A 23,320-nucleotide genomic window follows, 5' to 3' on the forward strand; every position below is an offset into this window, starting at 1 on the left:
AAATTCCTGATAACATGAAATCACGTGGTATACTCCGAAGAAAGACTAGTTCACACATTTTTTTTTAAGATGTGTGCTGTGTTGTGTATAGTTTCTCTAAAATCATGAGTATTTTTCTATCCTAAGTACAATGTTTGAACTTTAAACAAATTCTTTACTCTACGTTTGATCATTGTGTTACAATAAAATGCACTCTGAAAATAAGTATATGGTTATATTTACCCTTGGTACATAACGTATGTATAGAATTAGGCATAACACTAAAGTGAAAATGGATGGTTGATCAAAGGAACGTGCCTGGGGAAGCTCTGATAGCTCGAATAATACAAAATCTGTTTCTGTCTGTGCTCCATGCCAAGTGACTCCTGCTGATCTTGAAGACATCATTAAATCAAAATATGTTGTCGATTTTACTGCTAAAGAAGTATCTAGGCAACTAATCTCTGGAAAAAACAGGATTTTCTATAATGTACCTGACAAAATCCCGCTCAAACCAGTGGGATATTCGATACTGAGGTCAGTTAACTTTCAGGATAGTCCATGCTAATGTATTTACCTTAGTAAAACCGTCAGCAGTTCTCGTGCCCTATCTTGCTTAGGTTTGATTCACATTCAGCAGCTGAACTACTGAAGGAATCCGAACGGTTAATCTGTGCACTTTATAAGTCCAGGAATCCCCGATTAGTCACAGATAAGACCACCAATCAAAGACTTTTGGTGGCCCTTTTATTTGCCATCATTTTGATCGGACGATGTTCGTTGAAAGGCTCACCATTTTGTAGCCCGTAGTTTGACTCCTATTTAGATCGTATAAATGATTGTTATCGCCTTTTCTCGTATATCATCGTCGACTTAAATCACGTTAGTCAATAACGGAATTTAGATAAGTCAATTAACGAGAATGGCCTTTGAATACATATATTTTGTATGTAAAGCGAATGTAATAGAACAAAGCAAAATGACACGTATGGAGGATGGCTGGGAAGCCAACTCCATTTTAGTCAAGCGTTACTCAATATTTATTGTCAGACAAAATAATGATACAGACATGTGATTAATGGAATAAAAGGGCACAAACATATACGCTCATATAAAAACAGTCAAGACTGATAAGCGAATAATTGACAAGGTCAAAATATGACTCAAGTAGAATGAATAGAATGGAATGTCCGAAAACTAGAATAAGATATATGGGCTTAAAATAATGACTGACACTACAGACTAACACACACTACATCTCAGACGAAAATAATGATGTACAAACTAGAACAGATTCAGTTGGTTCATCGACAGATCCCACTTGTGTGACCAGCATATCGTTTGTCAGCCAATACTCTAAATTATTAATGAAGAATGCTAACTTGCCACAGACTTCACATAACCTGTTGCAACCTCAGATAACCAATGTATACCAAATGTCGACACAGATTTTATGCTTTTGATTCGATATCTTTCATCAGAACAGAAGAAGCGCATACTCAAATATCCAATCCTAACACGAAGCTTTTCGAAACACTGTTAAGATTGATACATCTAAATCATGTGAGAAGGAATTAAATATAGAAGTGTCTGGCTCAAAAACCGGTACCAAAAGTATTGTAGAGGCTCAACCAAACAAATATAGACAACAGAACACCTAGGTTTGTGGTTTCTAGTCATACAGGTGGTTATATGGGCACACAGACACCAACTGGTCGATCCACCATTTTGTCATCTCAAACTAAATCTACAAACAATAGGCGAATTGTCAAAATTTCACTTTCTAAATCAATGGAACATACCTTGCTCAACTGATACACAAGACTCCCACAACAACCTTAATGTAACCAAACCTGTTACTAGACAAACTGCAAGGAACCAAGATGTCGCTCGATTGAACCAAAAACTTTTGTATACTAAACCTACAAGAAACAACTATTTTCATCAATTTCCCAATGAGAAAGATATACTGTTAGATTACTCACCATTTACTCAACCTCAACGAGCAGATGACTTTCTTAACTGTCCACCATATCGATTTCTGTAAATAATTTTACCTTACAGAAATAATGATATTTTTGTCTTGCAGAAATACCTGGTCCTTCTCACCACAGCTTGTTCAAGCGATAGCCTACACGCTCGGACAATCAAATTGAACCATATTCTAGTCACCACTAAATTGCATAACTTAGATGAGATCGTTATCGGATTGTTTACACACCATGCTTCCTCTATAAGCCCATTACTAATCAATGTACATTCACTTCAAAAAATGATTTCCACCTCCAGAACCATGACTTCAATAGCTAAACCTCTTTTCATATTTGTCAGTGAAACATGGTGCTATCCGACAGTGTCTGATTCAGAACCAAATATCCAGAACTACCAGTTTTGTCGCTATAGCAGAGAGTCTAAACAAGAAGATGGTTGTCATATGTATGCCTTGAGTTGCTCAATGTGATAAAGTTGAAGATAGTGTCTTGAGTAGTTAACCTGAATCAGTTTGGATATCAGTCAACACCCCAAATCAGTCTACTCGTGAAATGTATATACAGAGCCGCCGACACTTCTAATAACGTGAATGACAAGATTGTTAATACATTTATACGTGTATCTGCCCTAAATGTGAAGGTCACTACAGGAGATTTCATTTACCCTGGAATAAACTGGAATACTGGTAGTGTTAACTCCATAAAATCTACTTTTCCACTCATCTAAATATTAGTAAAGCTATAAACTCCCTTAAGGCCTCAGACAGTTATGCAGTAGATGGTATTCCATCCATTCTATATGAGTATTATTGATGTAATATTACACTACTTCTCCAAAAGCTGTTTACACACACACGCTCTCTCTTTCTTCCTCACTCTGGAGACAGGTACTTACACTTACTAATGAAAATCACGCACATCATAACATGCTACAAATCTTGAGATAAGACACACGAAGAATTGTCGGTCTATCAATACCACTCCAGTTATCTCTAGAATGATGAAAAAAATTACTGGCGTCGAATTTTCCAACTATACCGAATACGCATCAATAGAATGTCCACTTAACAAGAGAATTAGTAGTTCCCGACTGACGTAATGCATTGTTGTAATACACGTGAAATATATGCCACCCAAACAATTTTTGAAGTCAAACAATGTAATATCATATATCTGTCCTCTCCATTTGAGATTGCCATCTATGTCAATCTAACCATGTCTGTAAACTGTCACGAATTCTGTAATTATTATTTTCATACCAAATAAATATAAATATTGATTTCTGTCTAGTGAACTATCCTTGAAACCTTTGACGGAGTTTTGTTCTCTGAGCTGAATGGTTTGGTCGTGGAGCTTTCATCGTTCTTCTGAACGACATCATCAGCACAAACTTCAGATAGAAAGCTCCACGACCAAACCATCCAGGTCAGAGAACGAAACTCCATCAAAATCGTCGACTCGAGCTACAAATCTCCACCACCTTGAAACTTTTGTTTTTAACCAAGGGTAACAAACATATCAGGTTTGATTATATTAAATGTGTAACGATAATCTGTCAAATTACCGTTTAGACCAGTTATGAATTAATCAGTGAATTTTTCAGAAATATTTGTCACGAATGTTAAATAAACGCACAACTAGACTTCGGTCAGCGAATAAGTAGTGGGGACTCCTTCGAGTGACTCGAAGTTGTGAATTGCCTCTAAACCTTAGAAGTATGCTTGATAAGTTGTGTCAAATAATTATCGGCCAAATTATTGCAACATTGTTCATCAAACATCATCATGATAGTATATCATGTGTGAGTTTGTGAATCCGTACAATATTTTTACCCTGTAATCATGTCATGTAGTGCATGAATTGACAGGTATCATCTTCATATCTCAAAATGTGATATCCTTATGGTGTAACCAAATCCACCAAAATCTGTGAGCTTGCATTTCGAAACCAGTTAGTACACGCAATGGAGATCTATATGTTTGTGGACTAAAACAGCAACCACGATCATCAGCATTTCTGTAGCTCCATTATCCTTCGAAATTTTCGTGTCTTCACTTCTTCTGTCATTAAGAACTTTAGGTCCATACTTTCACCTGTATTCATTTCACCAATAACAGTGTCTTTTAGAAATATGTAAGTTATATTTGAGTTCCACTCTAGTGACAGACCATATTAGTGCACATCTACATTGTGTTCGTAACAGAATAAGTTTATTGGAAATGAACATTTGAATAGTTCAACGTCAACTTATCAGTTTAATAGTAACTTGGTCTTTGAGAGACCTGAGCTAGATCCTAGGTGGGGTTGTATAGGGGCACTCCTTACGGGTTCCGAATTCGACTCGAATGAAACAATTATCCAGTCATTCCTTGTTTTCGATTGTTTGATGAAAAGTACCTTCAAATTATAGGTCTTTATATGCTGACCAAAAATAATACAATTCTATTTCCTAAATTATTAGTTTCATGTTGCATTAGGATTTATAATGTATGGATCTATAATGTATTTATGTATAACTTACTGACTAACAAGAAATCACCATTTAGTCTAACACTTTCCACTCAACATTCATGAATTACTATTAGAATATTTTTCGATGGTTTTGAAATCTTTATATCGAAATAATTCAAGATAAATTTACTTTCTTAATATCTAGTTAACTTAGAGGTCTCTTGTTAAAACTGTAAAAACGATAACAATTAATTAGTCCGACTATGATGAGTTCACTATACATCCTCGGATCACTGAAGTTGCTTATTGATAAGTTTTTAATGTAAATAGTCTTCAATATTGTTTACTAAACTGATAGCAAAGTATGCATTGGTATTTTGGAAATTGAAGGGAAATACTTTGAAAGCTCACTCCTCTATAATCAATCACTAATAAATTGGGTACAGCATGCACAGCATGTACATAAATTAGTCCAATAAGGAACAAGAAGAACTTGATGCATATTGTTCCAGTTTTATTTCCATTTGTTATCATCAAAGCACATCAGCTGATCAATCAATAAGTGATTAGGTGACTAAATTAGGTTTGTGTAACATGTTTATAAATGACTTTTAGAGATAATAATTCTGGAAACACGTTTTAAGAGTAAAAGGTAGACAATATATAAAACGAAATCTGGTGAAACAGCACATACATAGACACATACAGAAATAGCGAGAGAGAGAGAGTGTGTGTGTGTGTGGGAGTGAAAGAAAGTGTGCAAACAACTAACAATAAAGGAAAAATCTGAAAATGACAAAGTAAAAAAGTGATCACATTAGCCAGCATTATTATCATCTGTCTATTACATCCGTTCACTTTCAAATGGACATAAGCAAAATATTACATCTGTTGGATAAAGTTCAAATTGATTCGGTGGATTTGATATTACATAACGATTTAATCCGAATTTATTAAAATGTTGGTCAATTAAATCCAAAAAAGTATTCTTATTTAGTGTTCGATTATCGTGTTGTTGTTGTTGTTGTTGTTGTTGTTGTTGTTGTTGTTGTTGTTGTAGGGTATCCTCAATACTGAGTGATTTCCTATTTAACTGTAGTGAATGCTTACGTAGTACTCTATCTACAGGTAATCCACATGTACTTAATCGTCTATGTAATTTTGCAAATTGTTTATCGTTATTTTGACAATTTGCTTGGCTATTAGTTTCTCTCATTTGAATTGACTCATCAGTGGAATTGATTTTTGGTTTAATAGTACATGGAACTGTAACTAAACGAGATAATCCATTATTTGTGTTGAATGATAGACGATAAATGCCAAGACATAAAATTCCATGTTGTTGAATAGCGTGACAAAATAAATCACCATAATTACGAAATAAAGTTATTTTACCATTGTTATCAGTCCTGATTAAACGAGAATTAGTTAAAGAGATTTGTTCAATTCGCGGCCTTTGTCTTGTCTCAAGGAGATCGGGAAATAAACACCAGTCTTTTCTAGTAGTCTGAATACTTTTAGTGGATAATGCTTTTCCTTTATTATACCGGTCACCATGACCAATTAGACCGCCGCCTTCAGCTAACCACTGTTCCAAAGCTGGTGTAACACCACCAGTCACAAGACGACGTATTAGTGTCATTGAATTACGATCAAAATACGCTGTACTTGCCAACACATCAAGAACAGAATTTGTGAATGCTATGCCTTTAGCAAATGGTGCAGTTAATGAAGCCGCGATCTGTAATCCACCTGAATGATCTGGATCTAAGTAGTGTATGTTATTGTCTGTCATTAATTCTGTAATCAATGGAATCTCCGAACCGCTCCGACGTTTATGAACATTATGTACAAATGTTTTATGACGATGATAAGGAGAAAATTGCATTGCTCTAATATTCAATGTACACAAGATCACTTCCTTATCCAACATATATGGATCGTCAACCTTCACTGTACCTCTTGATCCTAATATGACGCAAACTGATGAATATTGTATGCGTGCAGCTCGTAGATCAGCTCTAGATAATGCACTACCGGCAAGTGTGTAAACTTTTGGGAAATTCGCTATATTCGACCACTCTCTTTGTAGAAATTTTATATCACCTAGAAACAGAATAGTTCTTAATTGATTAGGATGGAAATTGCTTGCTCTTAATGGCATAACAAATGAATGCAGACCTAGCAGTGGAGCATCTGGTTCAGCTAGAATGCACACTAGAATGTGATTGTATAGATCATGTGATTGTTTATGAGATGAATTTGTGGTAATTAGATTATCTTCAAATCCTTGCCGATCACAATAATAATACATACCTAGTATAAGAAAGACAGGAAGAAATTAACACAAGGGAGAATGTTAGAAAATATTCATATCAGTCATTATTTATTGAACCAGATATTATCATCAGTACTGAATACTCTGATAATTAAAAGTAACAGTTGATCATGTGTAGAAGTGAAATTCCAAAAATACATTTCTTCCCATTCTCTGATTAATAGATGTGTACATTTTAACATATAGATGTTGTTATTCAGTCTTTAAATCTTAGTTTACTCTCCACAGACTTATCAGTTACGTACCAGGCGAACGAGTTACTGGATTTCTCTCTTTTATTCACTTGGATTACTGGTTGATACAAAAGTGGTACGCTTTGCACTTGATGAATTTCGATACATAACTAACTGGTCATCCTCTGGTGATCTGTGGAACCCCTATGCAAATACTTCAACATTTTACTTTCAATCCTCCAATCCTTTTCTAATTACCATTGAGAGTGAAATTGAGAACACGGATTTTGACTGTGATTGCGATTTGTTAGTTGAGTTCCATGTTGATTGTTGTGTTAAGAGGAGACGCATCCTAACAATCGACTGACTGTTTCAATTCCTCCCAAACACTTGTCATCATGGTTTGGTATTATTTTACTGCGGTTACCATGGCCCTCAATCATTGAGATAAAAACTATGAATATTCAGCACGTGAAATTTTGAAACGTATTCGAACGTGAGAAAATGATTCAATTTAATAGGAGTGAAACGACCTGAATAAAATGCATGAGGCAATAGAATTGATCTCGTATGATAGCGACTACTATAATTTTTTTGCAATTGCATGAGAATGTACATCGACGTCACATATTGTTTAGGGAATGACTGGGAAATTTATGTTGCTTGAAATGTCAGTTACATCTGAATACGTTCTCAATGTCGCTTATATTAATCTAACATCACTATAACAATCATCAATATATAAGTGAACGAATCATGTATTGGGTTCACAGAGATGAATTGTTTAAATATACTTAATTGTATAATTGATTTTATGAAACATATATAGGCTAGTAACTAGTGATTTATGCCTCTAATGCTTTGTTGTCCGTTCAAAAACTTATTTACCTGTAATATCAAATTCATAAGTGAATTGATCTGTATGAGTTTTTAAATGAACCTCTGTATCACTTGATCTTCTAGGTTGATTTTCATTGACATTTGAATAATGTTCTTCTGTATCATAAGCTGAATGTAAACTATTTCTACTTGATAATGTTTTAGATTTTGTATGAGATTCATTGAAATCTTTATCCATTATGACAGCCATATCTTTATCTGTTTGACTTATTTCTTTATTATGTAATAATAATAATGATGATGATAGATTTGGTATCGTTTCAGATTCTTCTATTAATTCTGGTATTATTAATGATGCTTTTAAATTATTAGTTATTTGTTGATTCGGTATAGAATAGGGATCTTTTTTAGATTTACATAATCTGCTTAGTTTTAAATGGGAATTAGATTTATGTAATTTTTGTTGACATGTACAAGATTTAATGTTAGATGGTGATAAATTATCCATATGACAAGTTGTACAATAATATGAAACTTTATTTGCATTCTCTTGTGAATCACATATGAAGAAACCAATAGTTCCTTGATTAATAATAACATTTTGATCTAGAGTTGGTGAAACAGCTAAATAGTATTTAGTATTATTGACATTTTCATTATCATCATCATCATCATCATCATCATTATCATCATCGTCGTCGTCGTCATCATCATCATCATCGTTATCATCATGTGAGTTATTATTATCAATGTTACTATGATTATTGTTGTTGCTAAGTGAATTTTTCGATATTTTATTTAATGATTGTCTATCTATATTTTTATTTATTTTAGCTACAACAGCAATTAATAAAAGATCTAAATATTTTCGACAAATAATAGCCGCTTCAGTAAATTGTAAACCATTAAATGTTATAGAAAATTTAGCTGAATATATTTCCATACTAGCACCATGTAAATAATTATGAACCCAATTATTTGAATCTAATAATAATAATGATGATTCTGGATCCAATATTGTAGATGTGATAGGATCCATAGAATATTGTATTGATGGAATTGTATTATGTATCATTTTGAATTGTTCATTTTGGTTTGGTTTAAATAATGATTTAATTATATTTGGTAATTGAATAAACCATTTTGTTTTTCTTCTTTCTTTATTAAATGAAAGTGGAGTAGATGATGTTTGAGATTGATTTAAAACGACTTTAGAATATGGATTTGAATTGAAATGATGTATAGTTTTAGAATGATGATATGAATTCATATAATTTTTTGTAAATTTTGCCGCTTCTTTTAATCCTTTTATAGAATGCATTGTAAATAAATTAGTTAGTAAGGTTGAAAATCCTGGAGCTATACAACTTTGTGCTAAAAAACCTAATTTTAATTCACTAAAACAAATAATCTCATCACCACATTCCCAATTCCAATATGGACTATTTAATAGATAAGCCTTGTAGTAAGAAAAGAAAAATAGAAGAAGAAATAAAAGGATTTTGATTATTATTATTATTATCAGATTCAAGTTAAATGTCTTAGAAACATTGTAACTTTTATGAGATACTGCAAGAGTGTATAAAGTGTGTAAAGTAGATTAACACATAGATATTGGTACAAAAGGCACCAAATACATATCCGGCACACAAATCTCATTTGATATGTGTGAGCGCTGTGATACTGCCCGGGTGCCCAAACCGAAGCAGGTGGTTTTCTTAGGGGCCACACCTGGAGCCTTAGACCTGAAGGTATAATCCACAAGGCAGTAGAGCAACGTCAGAAGATGCAGTCCTATGGTAACCAGTGACCAACGATTGGTTCATACGCCATTTGTTCCTTCAGGATCCTGGAGCTCATGTGAACCATTGGTTTGGAATTAGTGTTTTCCAACTCCCCTAGATGAATCTTCAATATCCACCAACGTGGTTAAAGCTCAAGACATTCTCTTTTCGTCCTCTCAAGTTCGTAAGCAACACCTGTGGTGCGAGAAGCCAGTGAGTAGGACTTCCCTGACAGAGGCTATATACGCGTGGCCATGTGAGAGTATTTTGAGAGGGAGAGAGGACTCTCCCCGTACCAGGGCATTTGGGGGCGTAAAGTAGAGTAAAACTGTAGTACTGAGTCAAACATTATCAATATAGTAATTTCTAATTATTAACACAAAATTCCTTAAATACTCCCATTTATCTTTATTTTTTAGATATATTTGACGAGAGTACTTATGTCAAGGGCCTAAAACTCTTAAAACTGTTAAGATAAAACTTACTGTACCATAATATATATATTGAGAACGAGATTCTTGTGAAAGGCAAAATTTATTAACTCCTAATTCACACTCTGATACAAAGTGTATTCAAAACAGAAATCATCAACTATCTATATGTTTTCTGTTTTTGAACCTAAACTCACCGACGTCAAGTTAATATTTTCATTATAATTACCATTAATAAATCATCCATTTTCATATGAGATCGCCAGATAGTAGCCTCGTATAGCCGATTTCTTGATCTTTCAAAGAGTTGACCAACATTCATTGTAGGGTTACTGATCAACCTTTCATAACACTATAAGCAAAGATGGATAATGACTAGGCAGTCCCATTTGGGACTCATCAGCTGGATTTACCTGCATCTCAGAGTTGATGTTCACCTCGGGACTCGAATCCACTATCGTTTGCTTCAAACGCTATCGCGTTATCCACTTAGCTACTGAGTCCTGATAGCCACTTGCTTGTGCAATAGAATGAAGTTTTTAATTCACTCGGTGTTGTTTACTTGAATCTTCCCATTGATGGTTAGGACTGCAAATGATCAATCTTTTATTGGCATATATGAATACTGTGTGTATTGACTCGATATTGCCTTAATTCACAAGCTTTATAACACGATTTATAATCTTATTAAATAATTTTAGAAGGAAACTAATTGATCATATTCCGTTGAGAGAAATCACAAATCTTAAAGAATCATAAACTATACACAACAGCATCGTACACATTCCATTCTTCTTACCTTTTTTAAGAAACTTTCTTAAATTAAAAAATTAGTGTATTACCTTTACTGTCGATCAAGGTCATAGAAACAATTTTACTCAAAAAATGTACCTTATGTGTGTGTGTGTGGAAAACCATTTAAGTTTTCAGAACATATTGATTATATGAAATATTACTGGTTTCTTTTAGTCTCATATAGTCATTTATCAAAAGTGGATTATTTTGAACATAAGCAAACCTTAAAATACTTTTAAAATGTGAATTCAATGTTGACAATAAAAGTGAAACAGTCAAGATGTTTAAATTCACTAGATGTTGTTTTACTTGAATCTCCCCATTGATGGTTAGAACTGCAACTGATCAGTCGTCCTGGGGTGAACATCAACTCGGATGCAGGCACATCAGCTGACGAGTCCCAAATGGGACGAAACTTGCGTTCTGGATTCCATCTTTGCTTAAACAGCCAAGATGTTTTCTTAAGAAGATTGTTCTTAAAATTAAACATGTATATTAACACTTTACAGAAGTTGATTGTGATAAAATGAATTGCAAAAGCGATGTCTCTGGTCATTGGTATGTAATCACTTGATTGATTGATATAAATGACTTAAACTTGTTAGTGGACGTTTTGACTTTATTTCGGGTTAAATGAACGGGATCTTGAATAGAGCAAATCAGTTTATTGTATTAAGCAAATAGCATACTGAACTCGTAAAATATGAAAATAATATATTGAATACACCTTTAACACATCTTCCTTGGGTTGGTTCTTACAAGCCTCATCGTTATTCCATTCTTCTTGCCGCTCAAACTACTTCTGCCTTTCTTCTTCTCCTTATGTTCCTCTTCTGTCACTAAAATTCCTACCTCTAATTCTTCATACCTCCTACTAGCCGCTCGTCGTACCGCCGTCTCTGTCATAGTCTGTGCTTCGCTCCCCATTGAAATGTCGAGCCTGTGGGTGTGTTGACCTCAGTAGCTCTGTAGACACGCCGGACCATCTAGATCCGATATTCAACCAGTACCTGTGACGTTTCACGTCTCCTCTCTGTCGACAGCGACTGCTACGTCTAACTCCACCTCACCAGACCAATACACTCGACGTCTTCTATCCGAGCCAGATCTTTTCAAGTGATGACTCCCCCGTCGGCCCACCAATGCATCCGCAGAACTACCCACTCTCCACCTCCCCGTGGGCAGCGCCACCAAATATAAAACACGACATTAAGCAGGAATTATGTATGTTTCCTGCGAGAAGTTAAAAAGTGTTAGCATGGTACATATATGCAGCTTCCAATCGTCCATTTGATTCTTCTGGTGTGTTCTGCAATCTGAATCGTCTTCTCGAATGACCTCCAAGTGTTCCGTTAACGCCGTGCTTTCGGTGCACCAAAGCTCTCCACACTGTTTAACAATTGTTGTAACTTTGACACCACGTTCCGCTACACACTACTTACAAACATCATTGTGAGTAGCGTGCGCGACACTGATTTGGGGTATGTATAATTGTTTGAAACTAGAGATTGATTGGGAGTTCCTCACAGTAAAGATTCTATTAAAATTCCGAAACTATGTACATCTCATTTTTGTACTGAGAATTCAATTTTAGGAAAATAAATGATCAAAACTTTGTTTCTATGGAAATAATGTAGACTGGTATATTGAGACTAAATAGAATATCTCAAATGAATATTCATAAATGATTTACAACCATGAAATTTCAAGTTGAATCGTTAAACTGCTGATAGTTTTCTATTAATTTTGAACTAAATAGTTTGAATAAACCTGCGGATGTGGTTAATATATTTTCCTTAATGAAAAACAAAGCAAGTGGCGTATGTATATTGAATTAAATAAAAAAGATATTCTAGTCTTTGTGTATTAGCGAGACGACTTTTTATGTGGGAATGTGATTCTTGCGTTGGATATGAAGAAACTCTCTCTTGTAAAGTTTCTATCCACTATTTGAAATAATTTTAGTCATAGCGTTGTCCCCAAATTTCAGATTTACTAGAATGATATCTTCAGAATATTTGATATTTCCATAATAACATCACGAACTAGTTGTGAATGGGTATTGCTGAGGAGTCGCATACCAGGACGAATCTCCCGGTTTGTGTTCCAATGTTTTCGATGAATGTCTAGCTCAGATCAATTCGTGATTGAAACTAAGAAAATTCTATAATCTTCACAAACTTTCAATTACTTTTCTGTTTCACGACAACGACGGTAACAAAGCTTTGATGATTAGCTATTTTTTCAAACTATTTTAGTTTTCTGATTTTCAGAGTTATAATTATTTCTCAAATACGACAGATAAAGATAGAAATTATCAGATTGGGGGCTTTTGTGGAGACTGTAGTAATTTGGTAATTGAATTCATGAGTCGATTAAAACTAGACCATTAGGATGGAATGGGCGTCCAATGCTTTCAGGTTTTCCATGATGATCTAACTTCAATCGACTTATGAATTCAACTATTAAAGATTGAAATGTTGAGTTCGATTCGCGCCACACCTTAAATCTTATAAACAGATGGAGTAAATTTAATGTCAGATGGGGGTGGTCTTAAAATTTATGTAAACAGAGAGTTGTTTTTTAACTTTCATTTGAAATTACCCGTTGTTTCACAAGCTCTTTCGGTAGATCCTAATATTACAGTTATATGGTCATTATTATACGAACAACTGGTTGATCAGTTATTAATGAACTGTAGTTGAATAAGTACGTGCATTATTCCAAGTCTACCTACTAAACTTAATGTACACAGATGACTTTCATAATTTCCTGTTAACTCGTCCAACCGAATGCTCCATCAAACAAAAGATAAACCAAATCCATACTGCAAGTGGGTGACTAGCAGCTATTTAAAGAATAAAATAACATATGGACAATAACAACCTTAAACAATGTATATCAGTAAATTAGAGGTAGAAATAGTCATTTCAATGTAAATACTGCTTCAACAAAGTTGACTTTGATATAACGGAATATGTCTGGTGCAGCAGAATTTAGTTCTACCAGTTTGAGAATAGCAACAAAAAACTGAAAACCAGTATTTTATCCTACTTGTTTAATTTAAGTAGTGTGAATTCACAAGCAAAATTAAACAATCGTTTTACCTTATTTTCAGTTTGAAGCAATTGAACAATAATTCTGATATGACTAGCAAAATTCTTTACAGCTATAACACGCATGATATTTGCTGCATCAGTCTGATATGGATCTTTGGTTGTTGCAGAGGCTAATATTAGGCATGCATCAGCACTTTCCATCTTGACACGTTGAAGATCATTATGATCCATGACAGTACCCTTTCAAGTAAAGAAGAAACAGAAGATTTGATTATAGTAACATGACAGAGAAACAGCTAACAGCCAATAGACACGTGAAAATCATGTAGAATTCGCTTGAGGAAAAAGTACAGTCTATAAAAAATTAAGTTTATCGGTAAAATGTAAGTCAGTTTATGAAAACCCATTGTAAACTTCGGTATCACTCATTTTAAGAAAAGTCGTGTTAAGTCGTAGCTACACAGTGCTGTCGAGTACTAGACTAATAAAATATAGCTGACCAGTGGTTTCTAATTGTTTTCTAGCTGGGGTAAGCACATTATATAAACTATTTCTCACTGTTCTTTTTCACGATTTTATGTTTTCCTAGCACTGTGGCCTGAAGTTTCCAGGCAATTAATAAAGCAGTGAAACTTGCCTACTGTGTCAGTGGTAAAAACCATGTGTTAAAAGTTTGTTATTAATTAACTATAACCAAAATCATAGTGTTCTAAGCTAAAAAACTAAAGCAGTGGAACCTAAGATACTACAAATAAACCATATTCTTCCTGGAAATCTCGAATGTACTTTCCGGTAACTAGTTATGTATACTATTAAAGGGTTAAATGTAGTAAGTCATCGTTAAATAATATGTTCTACGAGACATAATGTGTAATAAACTTAATTCTTTAATAATCATTCGATTTGTCAAAAACTAGTTGATTTCTTTTTAACAGAAAAATACAATATCATGCCCTCAAATGCCTTGGTACGACGGAGGGTAGGGAGAGTCAGCTATCTCTCTCGAAATGCTCTCAAATGGTCACGCGTGTACAGCTACCGCCAGGGAAGTCCTACTCACTACCTTCTCGTAGCGAGGGTGTTGCTTACGAACTTGAGAGGACGAAAAGCGAATTTCAGGCGATTTAACCAGGTTGGTGGATATTGAAGATCCATCTAGGAGAGTTGGAAAACACTAATTCCAAACCAATGGTGCACATGGGCTCCAGGATCCTGAAGGAACAAATGATGTATGAACCAATTATCAGTCACTGGCTACCATAGGACTGCATCTTCTGACGTTGCTCTACTACCTTGTGGATCAGACCTTTAGGTCAAACGCTTCGGGTGTGGCCCCCTAATAAAACCCCGTGCTTCGATCTGGGCACTCGGACAGTATCACATCCCACATACGAATCAACTGACTTGTATGGTGCATTTGTATTCAGTGCCTCTTTGTATCAATATTTATGTATTCAAATAAATGAATAAATATAATAAACACTTACCCTAAAATATTTTACTCTTAAAAAATGTAACCGTAGTAAATTCTCCAATTGTAAATCCGGTTTTGATCGATTGATAAAAACAACTTCAACATCTGAACGTTGTCTGTCTTCATGTAAAAAATCATTTAAAAATGTTCTTACAGAATCTGTTGTTATATCACCACATACAACAATATGTGATTTTCCTTCTAGTTTTTGATAAACACCAGAATATTTACTTACATTAAAAAACATATCAACTATTTCTGGAATAGCACTAGCAAATGTAGCCAAAGCGAATAGAATAAACAATGAAATAAAAACTCTACCCATATAAGTTTGTGGTACAATGTCCCCATAACCAACAGTTGACATTGTTACAATAATATAATATAATGAAGCTGTATATGGTAAATGTTGGCTAACATTATATGTATTAGATCCAAAAAAATTTCCAGTATTCTCAAATAAACTAAAACATCCAGCACCAGCAAACCATATGGATATAAATAATGTACACAATTGACACATACGTAAACTAGATGCAGATTTTATCACATTCAAATTGTTCAATACTTCAGGTAGATTACATAGACGAAAAATACGTACAAAACGAAATCCAATCCATGTTCTTTTAATGAAAAACCCAATTATTGTTGGAGGAACAGTTAAATAATCTAATATAGAATACCATTCAATCCAAAATAATAAAACATCACTGGATGCAATTAATCGAACTATGAAATGTAATAGAAAGAAAATATTCATTGTAAAATCTAATAAACGAAATCGTCGACCTTTATGACCACATTTTTCAATTTCTGATGGCCACATTGTTGCTTCATAAGCATATATACCAAAAGATGTTAAACTGAAAATCATTGATAAGGCAATAAATATTCTACCAGGCATCCAATCATAACTGACAAGTCGAATAGCCCAAGAACGACCTTCAATAAAAATTTGTTGAATAGATGTCCAACACTGAAAACAGCATTTCTTAGAATTATGTTTCTTATATATTTCAGATCCAGTTGAACCAATCCAATTTCCATCATCATTTGTTTCTGTTTTAGTATCTTTTTGAAGTAAATGAAATTCATTTCCATCTTTATTTCGATGAGATAGATTAGTATGTTGACTAGCTGAATGAATTGACTGTTTACTTTTTAAATACATTATAATATGCATTATTATTCTATATGTAATGATAATAAATATTCCACCAAAAAAGCATCCAACTGATATAAGAAAGAATACACCCCATAAACGTTTCTCCATACATTTTTCTAAATGTTGATGATCGTCATTGAGATGAGCTATTTGTTTTTTATTGATTGACATAGTTATTTATGAGTAGAATTTAACACCAATGATTAGAGTTGAAATTTATGAACACAGGGAGTTCGCCTATGTCAGGAAATGAAAAGAATAGTGAATACAATTACTGATTTGTAGTAAAGTTTCCAATAGTTTTTGAAATCAATTTTAAATACATGAAATCAGGCTTTATACTACTTAAATTTGATTCGCAACTATTGTATAATGTTTACAAACACTAGTTGATTACATAGATTAAGGTACTTTAAGTAAAATGTGAACTTTCATCTTAGAGTAAGGTGGACAGTGTGTGATATATACTACCTATGCCGACAGACATAAGTAGTATGTAACATTAATCAGAAGTGGATTGCCTGGTATCAGGAGATTGAGAAGATCGAATCGAATAGAATGGGAACAGAAAGTAATTGTTTTGGGGAAGCTACATCCCCAGAACTCACTGAAAAAGGTCCTAATTTTGTAATTTTATTTTGAAAATTCAAATTTCTTTGTTTTCGCTCCAAAAGCGCTCTTTTCATCTTCATGTTAATTTTTCCCACTTGGGAGAATCTTAAACGCTATTGGTCCATTGTGTCTTTTAGTATGCTATTTTGTAACGTTCCCCAAGGACACTTTTGTGCTGTATATATACGTTTTGATTTGTGTCTGTTGTAATCGCTCATGCTTCTGGCCTTTTGCAGAATATACCTCCCCGTTTGGACTTCGACATCTATCTGGGACGTAAAGTAAGGCTTAAAACCGAAGAAATGAATTTGTATCGGTAAATGAGCTACATTAAATCATTGCAGCACACTAATCTTCAAATCAATGGCTAAATGACTGCATTTAGTGATGCAGTCTAAAAACTCTAAAGAAGCATAGACTCCATCATGTTCAGCAGATCCGTCCTGTTTATTAAGGTCGAGAAAAGCAACATCATACAACACTATTACGTCTACAACTCATTAATACTCGTCACGCCCCATGTAATTTATCTCAATGTCTTTTAATCCGGTCTCATAGTCACTATGTACGTCAAAAAAAGCCATAATTTATTATTCATGGATTAATTTCAACATTTTTTTTTTGAAAAATGGATCAAAGAACTCAGGCTAAATGACTGACGACATGATACATGTATTGCTATGATAGTATGAAAGATATATACAGCACTATTATATATGTATATATATAGTGCTGTACTTACTTATTAATGATGCCAAAGTGAATATCCACTTAGTATTTACTCACTGACACTAAATCGATCTCTTAACAAACCATACTAGTTCTAAGACATTATCATAAAAAGTTGTATACTACTTTATTCAATTATAATTTACCCCATAATTATGAGGTAAATAATATAAATAACATTGAAAGGATTGATTATGATGTTTTTTTAATTATAAGGTGAATAGATGAATAAAAGAGAAGTATTCAGGTAATTTAGAGAAGAAAACAAAAACAGGCGAGAGTATAATTTATGGACGAACCAATCAGGTGTAAGATAACAGGTCTTGAATTTTGGCGCGAAATTCACTCATCCATTTGGCTTAAAAGAAATTTGGCATTATAGCTGATGTCAGTTCGTGATGAAAACCCTCAATCTAAGTCATAATCCTTATTCTTAAAACTGTTTTATAATCCTTATTTAGCCCTAGTAAGTAGGTAGACACTCTCAATGTCAATTAAGTGTCGGTTAAAGGTCGTCGATAAATTATAGTCTCACCAAAAAAAAAGTAAATTAGTGGTTTTTTTAAGAAAATGATCTGTTAACAGTGTTGTTCGAAGATATGAAATGTTGGAGGATTTTCAACTCAACTAGATACTTTCCGTGAACTAAATCTTTCATTTTGTAAAGTTTTCATGAACAGCGTTTGTTTCATATAGAACTGAGTTTTTCCGATATTCTATAAGTATCAAATCAGCTCAATCTAATGGGGTTCTAGTGAGACTATAATTTATGGACGAGCTTTGAGCGACGCTAAGGTGACCTCGACAGTGTTCACCTAATAACGAGGACCAAATGAAGGTTATAAACCAGTGTGAGGAATTACAATTATGATTTACAGTTGATGATTAGGGTTAGGAATTAGATTTCGGGTTTTCATCACGAACTGGCATCAGCTATAATCCCAAAACTCTATTTATCCAAATGGATGAGTGAATTTTACGTGAATGGTTCATCCATAAATTATAGTCTCGCCTCTCTATTGTTTGACTTCTAATTAGATGTGATTAATCTATCAATAAACTGAGTCTATTTCGATGTGCCTGCTAATTGCTAGTTGATTTGAATATTATGATCAGTGAAAGCAACAGCAATAAAAGATAACTGTATTTATTTCAAATCTTGAAGTACTTAATTTTCCCCATTGTGAAGGTCATGAGTAAGTTCGTCTAAATAATCATTACCTCAGACATTAACTAAATGTGTTGAGTAACATCAATAATAAATAGTGGCTAACTGACCTTACTTATAACTAATAGGAAGAGAAATTTTGCAACAAAATACCATTGTTTAAAAGTGGTAACTCATTTCGATTTACTTATCGGATGATAGATGTTAATCCCTTGAATATTCTTACACAGAAAATCTCACCTAGTGTCTGTTCTTGTTGTTCAGTGTGTTATCATTAAAATAATCTTATACAATGAAATTGGGTAGTATATTTATAAACTTTCTTGACTATTTTAGTGAAAAGCGAGGGAACAATTTAATTAATACAAAGTGAATTTAAACTTCACCTCATTGCACAAGTAAGTGGGTATCAGGACTCAGTAGCTAAGTAGATAGCACGATGGCGTTTAAAGTAAAAGGTACTGGGTCGGAGTCCCAGAGTGAACATCAACTCTGCGATGCAGATACATCCAGCTGACGAGTCCGGAATAGGATGAAACGAGTGTCCTGGATTCCACTGCTTAACCACTATTTATCTTTGCATAGAATACATATGAGCTTAAATGTTCATAATACTTAAAAAAAGATAGAAATTAAATAATTTACTAACCAAGTTGAATAAAAATCAACTAATTTGAAATCAGAAGGGGTTTTTGTGGATATTATAGTAATTTCGATAGTTGAAATCATGAATCAATTGAAGCTAGACCAACATGGAAAACCTGGAAGCACTGAACGGCCGTTTCATCCTATTGTGGGAGTCTATAATATCCACAAAACCCCTTCTGACATGAATCAACATATGCTCAAGACGTATTTCCTGGAGTTCTAGTGAGAAGTAGCGACCAGTGGTGTTCAACCGGGTCTGTTGTGAGATAGTAACTCAGTGAAGACAATGATGGATGTGTCCTATTAACACCGTTGGATGCCGGCCAGCTCAGTGGTTTAGTGGTTAAGCACTCGCTCGCGAGACTGATAGGTCATAGGTTCGACTCTCATGTGGTGGGGTGTAGGAAGCAATTTCCTACAGGTGTAATTCTAAGCTATTCTCCAGACTGTCGAACACAGAGTCTTGGTTTAGCCAAAGTCAGAACAAGTATGCTATTTGGCTTGATAAACTTTATCTGTTTCTAAAACATAAATTAACACCGTTAGTATACAAAATAAACAATACAGTCTATCAACACAGGGAAAAACAGAGACATAAATAACATACCGAACAGTAGCAAGAGGATAAGAAAAATGAGTCAACAAGGCAAGTATTGTTTTATAGCGAACATGAATTTGTGATTGGTGAATAAACAAGACATAGTCATACAGGGTCAAAGAACGTTAATGTGGTGGTGGGCGTTTCACTTTATCATTGGTGAGTTCGTTTATCGATCACACCTTACAGTGGGATCGTGGATGCGCACTGCTGAGGAGTCCCACAATAGGACGAAACGGCCATCCAGTGCTTCCACGTTCTCCATAGTGGTCTAGCTTCAATTGACTCATGATGTCAATTATTGAAATTAATTTAAAATCATTAAGAATTATAGATTGGAAATATGGTTGAATATTAACTTTTAAAATATGTTTCAATCTGACTGTTAATTTGTATCCATCCAGGTTATAACAAAAAACCCATACAATCTTATTGATCAGATTTTAGATAAATTCAAATACCACAATTATAAAAATGAATGAAGTTTGAAAATGATTTAAGAAACAATAAGTGTCCAAGGTAATTTATGAACAAATACCGAAATGATTGGAATGCAATATGATATTGAATAAGTTTCTGGATTGTATAATTAATGATAAGAGTAAATATGCATAACATGGAGTAAGAGAAATTTGTTAGAACTTATGGCTTTGTACTCTATTAATATATAAAGTAGTAATAATACCAATTAGAGAACAGTGAATTATCGACCGGACCAATGATGCATAAAACAAGTACGAACAGACTAGAGTCCTTATCGGTCCTTCTTCCTGTCTGTTGAGTTCCGAGCACTAATCTCAGCCTCTGAAATATGAATCGTTTATTTCAAACATACCGGGTTTATATACAAAACAAACAGATCACATCGCATTACAAAATAGAAAACGACATTTGTACAAGATGTAGCCAAAAGTGGTTGTGAATGTGGGAGACTGTAATTAATAAACTGGGTATAACTCAAGAATGGTAAATCGTATAATAATAGTTCATAGGTCAAAACAAAGCTATTAATAAATGGAACATGAATATACATAGTCTAGCTACTTAATAATTATACAATAAAAATATATGTATCGTATTGGTCTGTACCTAGTTTTCAAAAGTTATCATTCATAATTCTCGTCAGGATATGAACAAACTATAAATCAGATCAAATTTAAAGTCTTAGACAATTTAGTGTTTACAGTTATATGAATTCAGTAAGAAATAATAAGGTTTGAATAATTTTTTTTGGTTAGCGTCCTTTTAGTGAGTTAGTTTTCTACGGGATGGGGTCGCTAACCCCGTCCCCAACCCTCCTCCTTTATCCGGGCTTTGGACCGGCAGTAGCCTCCGGAGGGACTCCAGGCGGAAGAAACTAGGAAGAAGCGCTGGAAGTGGATAGGACACACATTGAGGAAAGCACCCAACTGCGTCACAAGGCAAACCCTCACATGGAATCCTCAGGGCCAAAGGAAAAGAGGAAGACCAAAGGAGATAGACATGAGAAAAATGAACAAGAATTGGATGGAATTAGAAAAGAAGGCCCAGGGCAGAGTGGGTTGGAGAGTGCTGGTCGGCGGCCTATGCTCCATTGTGAGTAACAGGATTAAGTAAGTAAGTAAGAAATAATAAGGTATGGTGAATGCTGGCTAAATTATCCATGTATTTGGAAGATGCTGGCATAATAATAATACTACTGATAATGAGGAAGAGCAGTTATAATAATAATAGTTATATCATCATTAGCAATTTTATTTTAATAGTTGAGATTATGAGTCAATTGAAGCTAGACTGTAATAGAAAACCTGGAAGCACTCTGAACGGTCGTTTCTTTTTAGAATGGGACTCCTCATTAGTGCCCATTCACAATCCCGCACATAGGACTCGAACCTAGGACCTTCAATCTCATGCAAATGCTTAATCTCTATTCCTCTAAGCCGACATGAACAGCTGTTTTTCGGTTAGCTATAAATTATTGAAATTTATTAGAAATCAGTAAGAAGGTTTTAATTTTGAGCCAGAATTCATTCTATTTCAGTTTGGTCATCATCTATATGATTAATACAATCAACTAGACAAATAAATGTGTATTGACAAAAATAAAATACCCCAAGAAATATTGAACAAAATATGTTACCATTAAACAATTAAAAAAAAAAAACTTTCATTAATTTCTAAATGATAAATGTATCCAGGTGTACATTTACATGTGGCCATTGTGTACAGTTTCTATCGATTCTTATATTATACTAATGTTCGTAATAAGAATTTACCCCTAGCCCTCCTCCCCCCCCAAAAAAATCATTTTATTCGATTAGAAGACATCTGTGAACCGATTTCATTCTCCATCATCTATTTAGATAACTTATTCTTAATTTCATACGAACAAGTTGACTTTAAAGAAATCTCGATATTCCGAAGAAATAGAAGGAGAGTTAACTTAAACTGTTCAATATAAAATCAATTTGGTTAAATGTCTCAACCACAGAATCAAGTTATAATGTTCTGAAGACAGTGTGGATGGAGAAATAGATATACTGAAGAAAATATTACGAAATAATGGCTATCCAGATAATTTCGTTAAAAAAATACCTAGTATAAAGTATTAGAAAAAGAAGAAATTGCGACACAGTAAAAAAGCCCATATCTGAGACTAGACCTTAAAAGGGACATAGCGGGTGATATTTCAACACGTTGACTCAAAAGACCTATTGAAAGGACATTTCATATATAATTTCACACATAATTTTCTCAACTAAACCAGTGCTCACACAACTAATCAAGGATAGGTTACCACTGATGGGCTCCCCCATGTGTGTATACCAATTCAAGTGCTCCTGTGGAGCTACTTACGTAGCCCGTACTCAGACGGCTTTATACTTGCGTGTTCGTAAACATGTACCAGCATAGTTGGGAAAAGGAGTTACTAAATCGATCAACAGCACTATTCTTTCTCACTTGTTAGATAGCGAACATCATATCAAAATAAAAGAAGCTTTCTCTGTTTTATATCAAGTTCCGAAAAATCTACCTCAAGAAGCTAGATTATGGTTACTCTACATAGCTGAAGCCATTTGGACCAACTCCAGTAAACTAAACTTAT

The 23,320-nt window shown here is 34.1% G+C and overlaps 1 protein-coding gene across 1 annotated transcript in view; it reads right to left on the reverse strand.

The window, feature by feature from the left end:
- Positions 1-4,611: 4,611 nt before the first annotated feature.
- The window catches only part of KCNMA1 (Calcium-activated potassium channel subunit alpha-1), a 35,406-nt gene continuing 16,697 nt past the window's right edge, over positions 4,612-23,320 (reverse strand). The window contains exons 2-5 of the mRNA XM_035730000.2: positions 15,329-16,717; positions 13,890-14,081; positions 7,821-9,231; positions 4,612-6,737 (exon numbers count right to left, since the gene is read on the reverse strand). Of these exons, the coding sequence (XP_035589316.1) occupies positions 5,266-6,737; positions 7,821-9,231; positions 13,890-14,081; positions 15,329-16,651 (4,398 nt within the window). The 5' untranslated portion in view covers positions 16,652-16,717 and the 3' untranslated portion in view covers positions 4,612-5,265. The remainder of the gene's footprint in view (positions 6,738-7,820; positions 9,232-13,889; positions 14,082-15,328; positions 16,718-23,320) is intronic.

Source organism: Schistosoma haematobium, chromosome 5 (genome assembly GCF_000699445.3).
Source record: "Schistosoma haematobium chromosome 5, whole genome shotgun sequence".
NCBI lineage: Eukaryota > Metazoa > Platyhelminthes > Trematoda > Strigeidida > Schistosomatidae > Schistosoma > Schistosoma haematobium.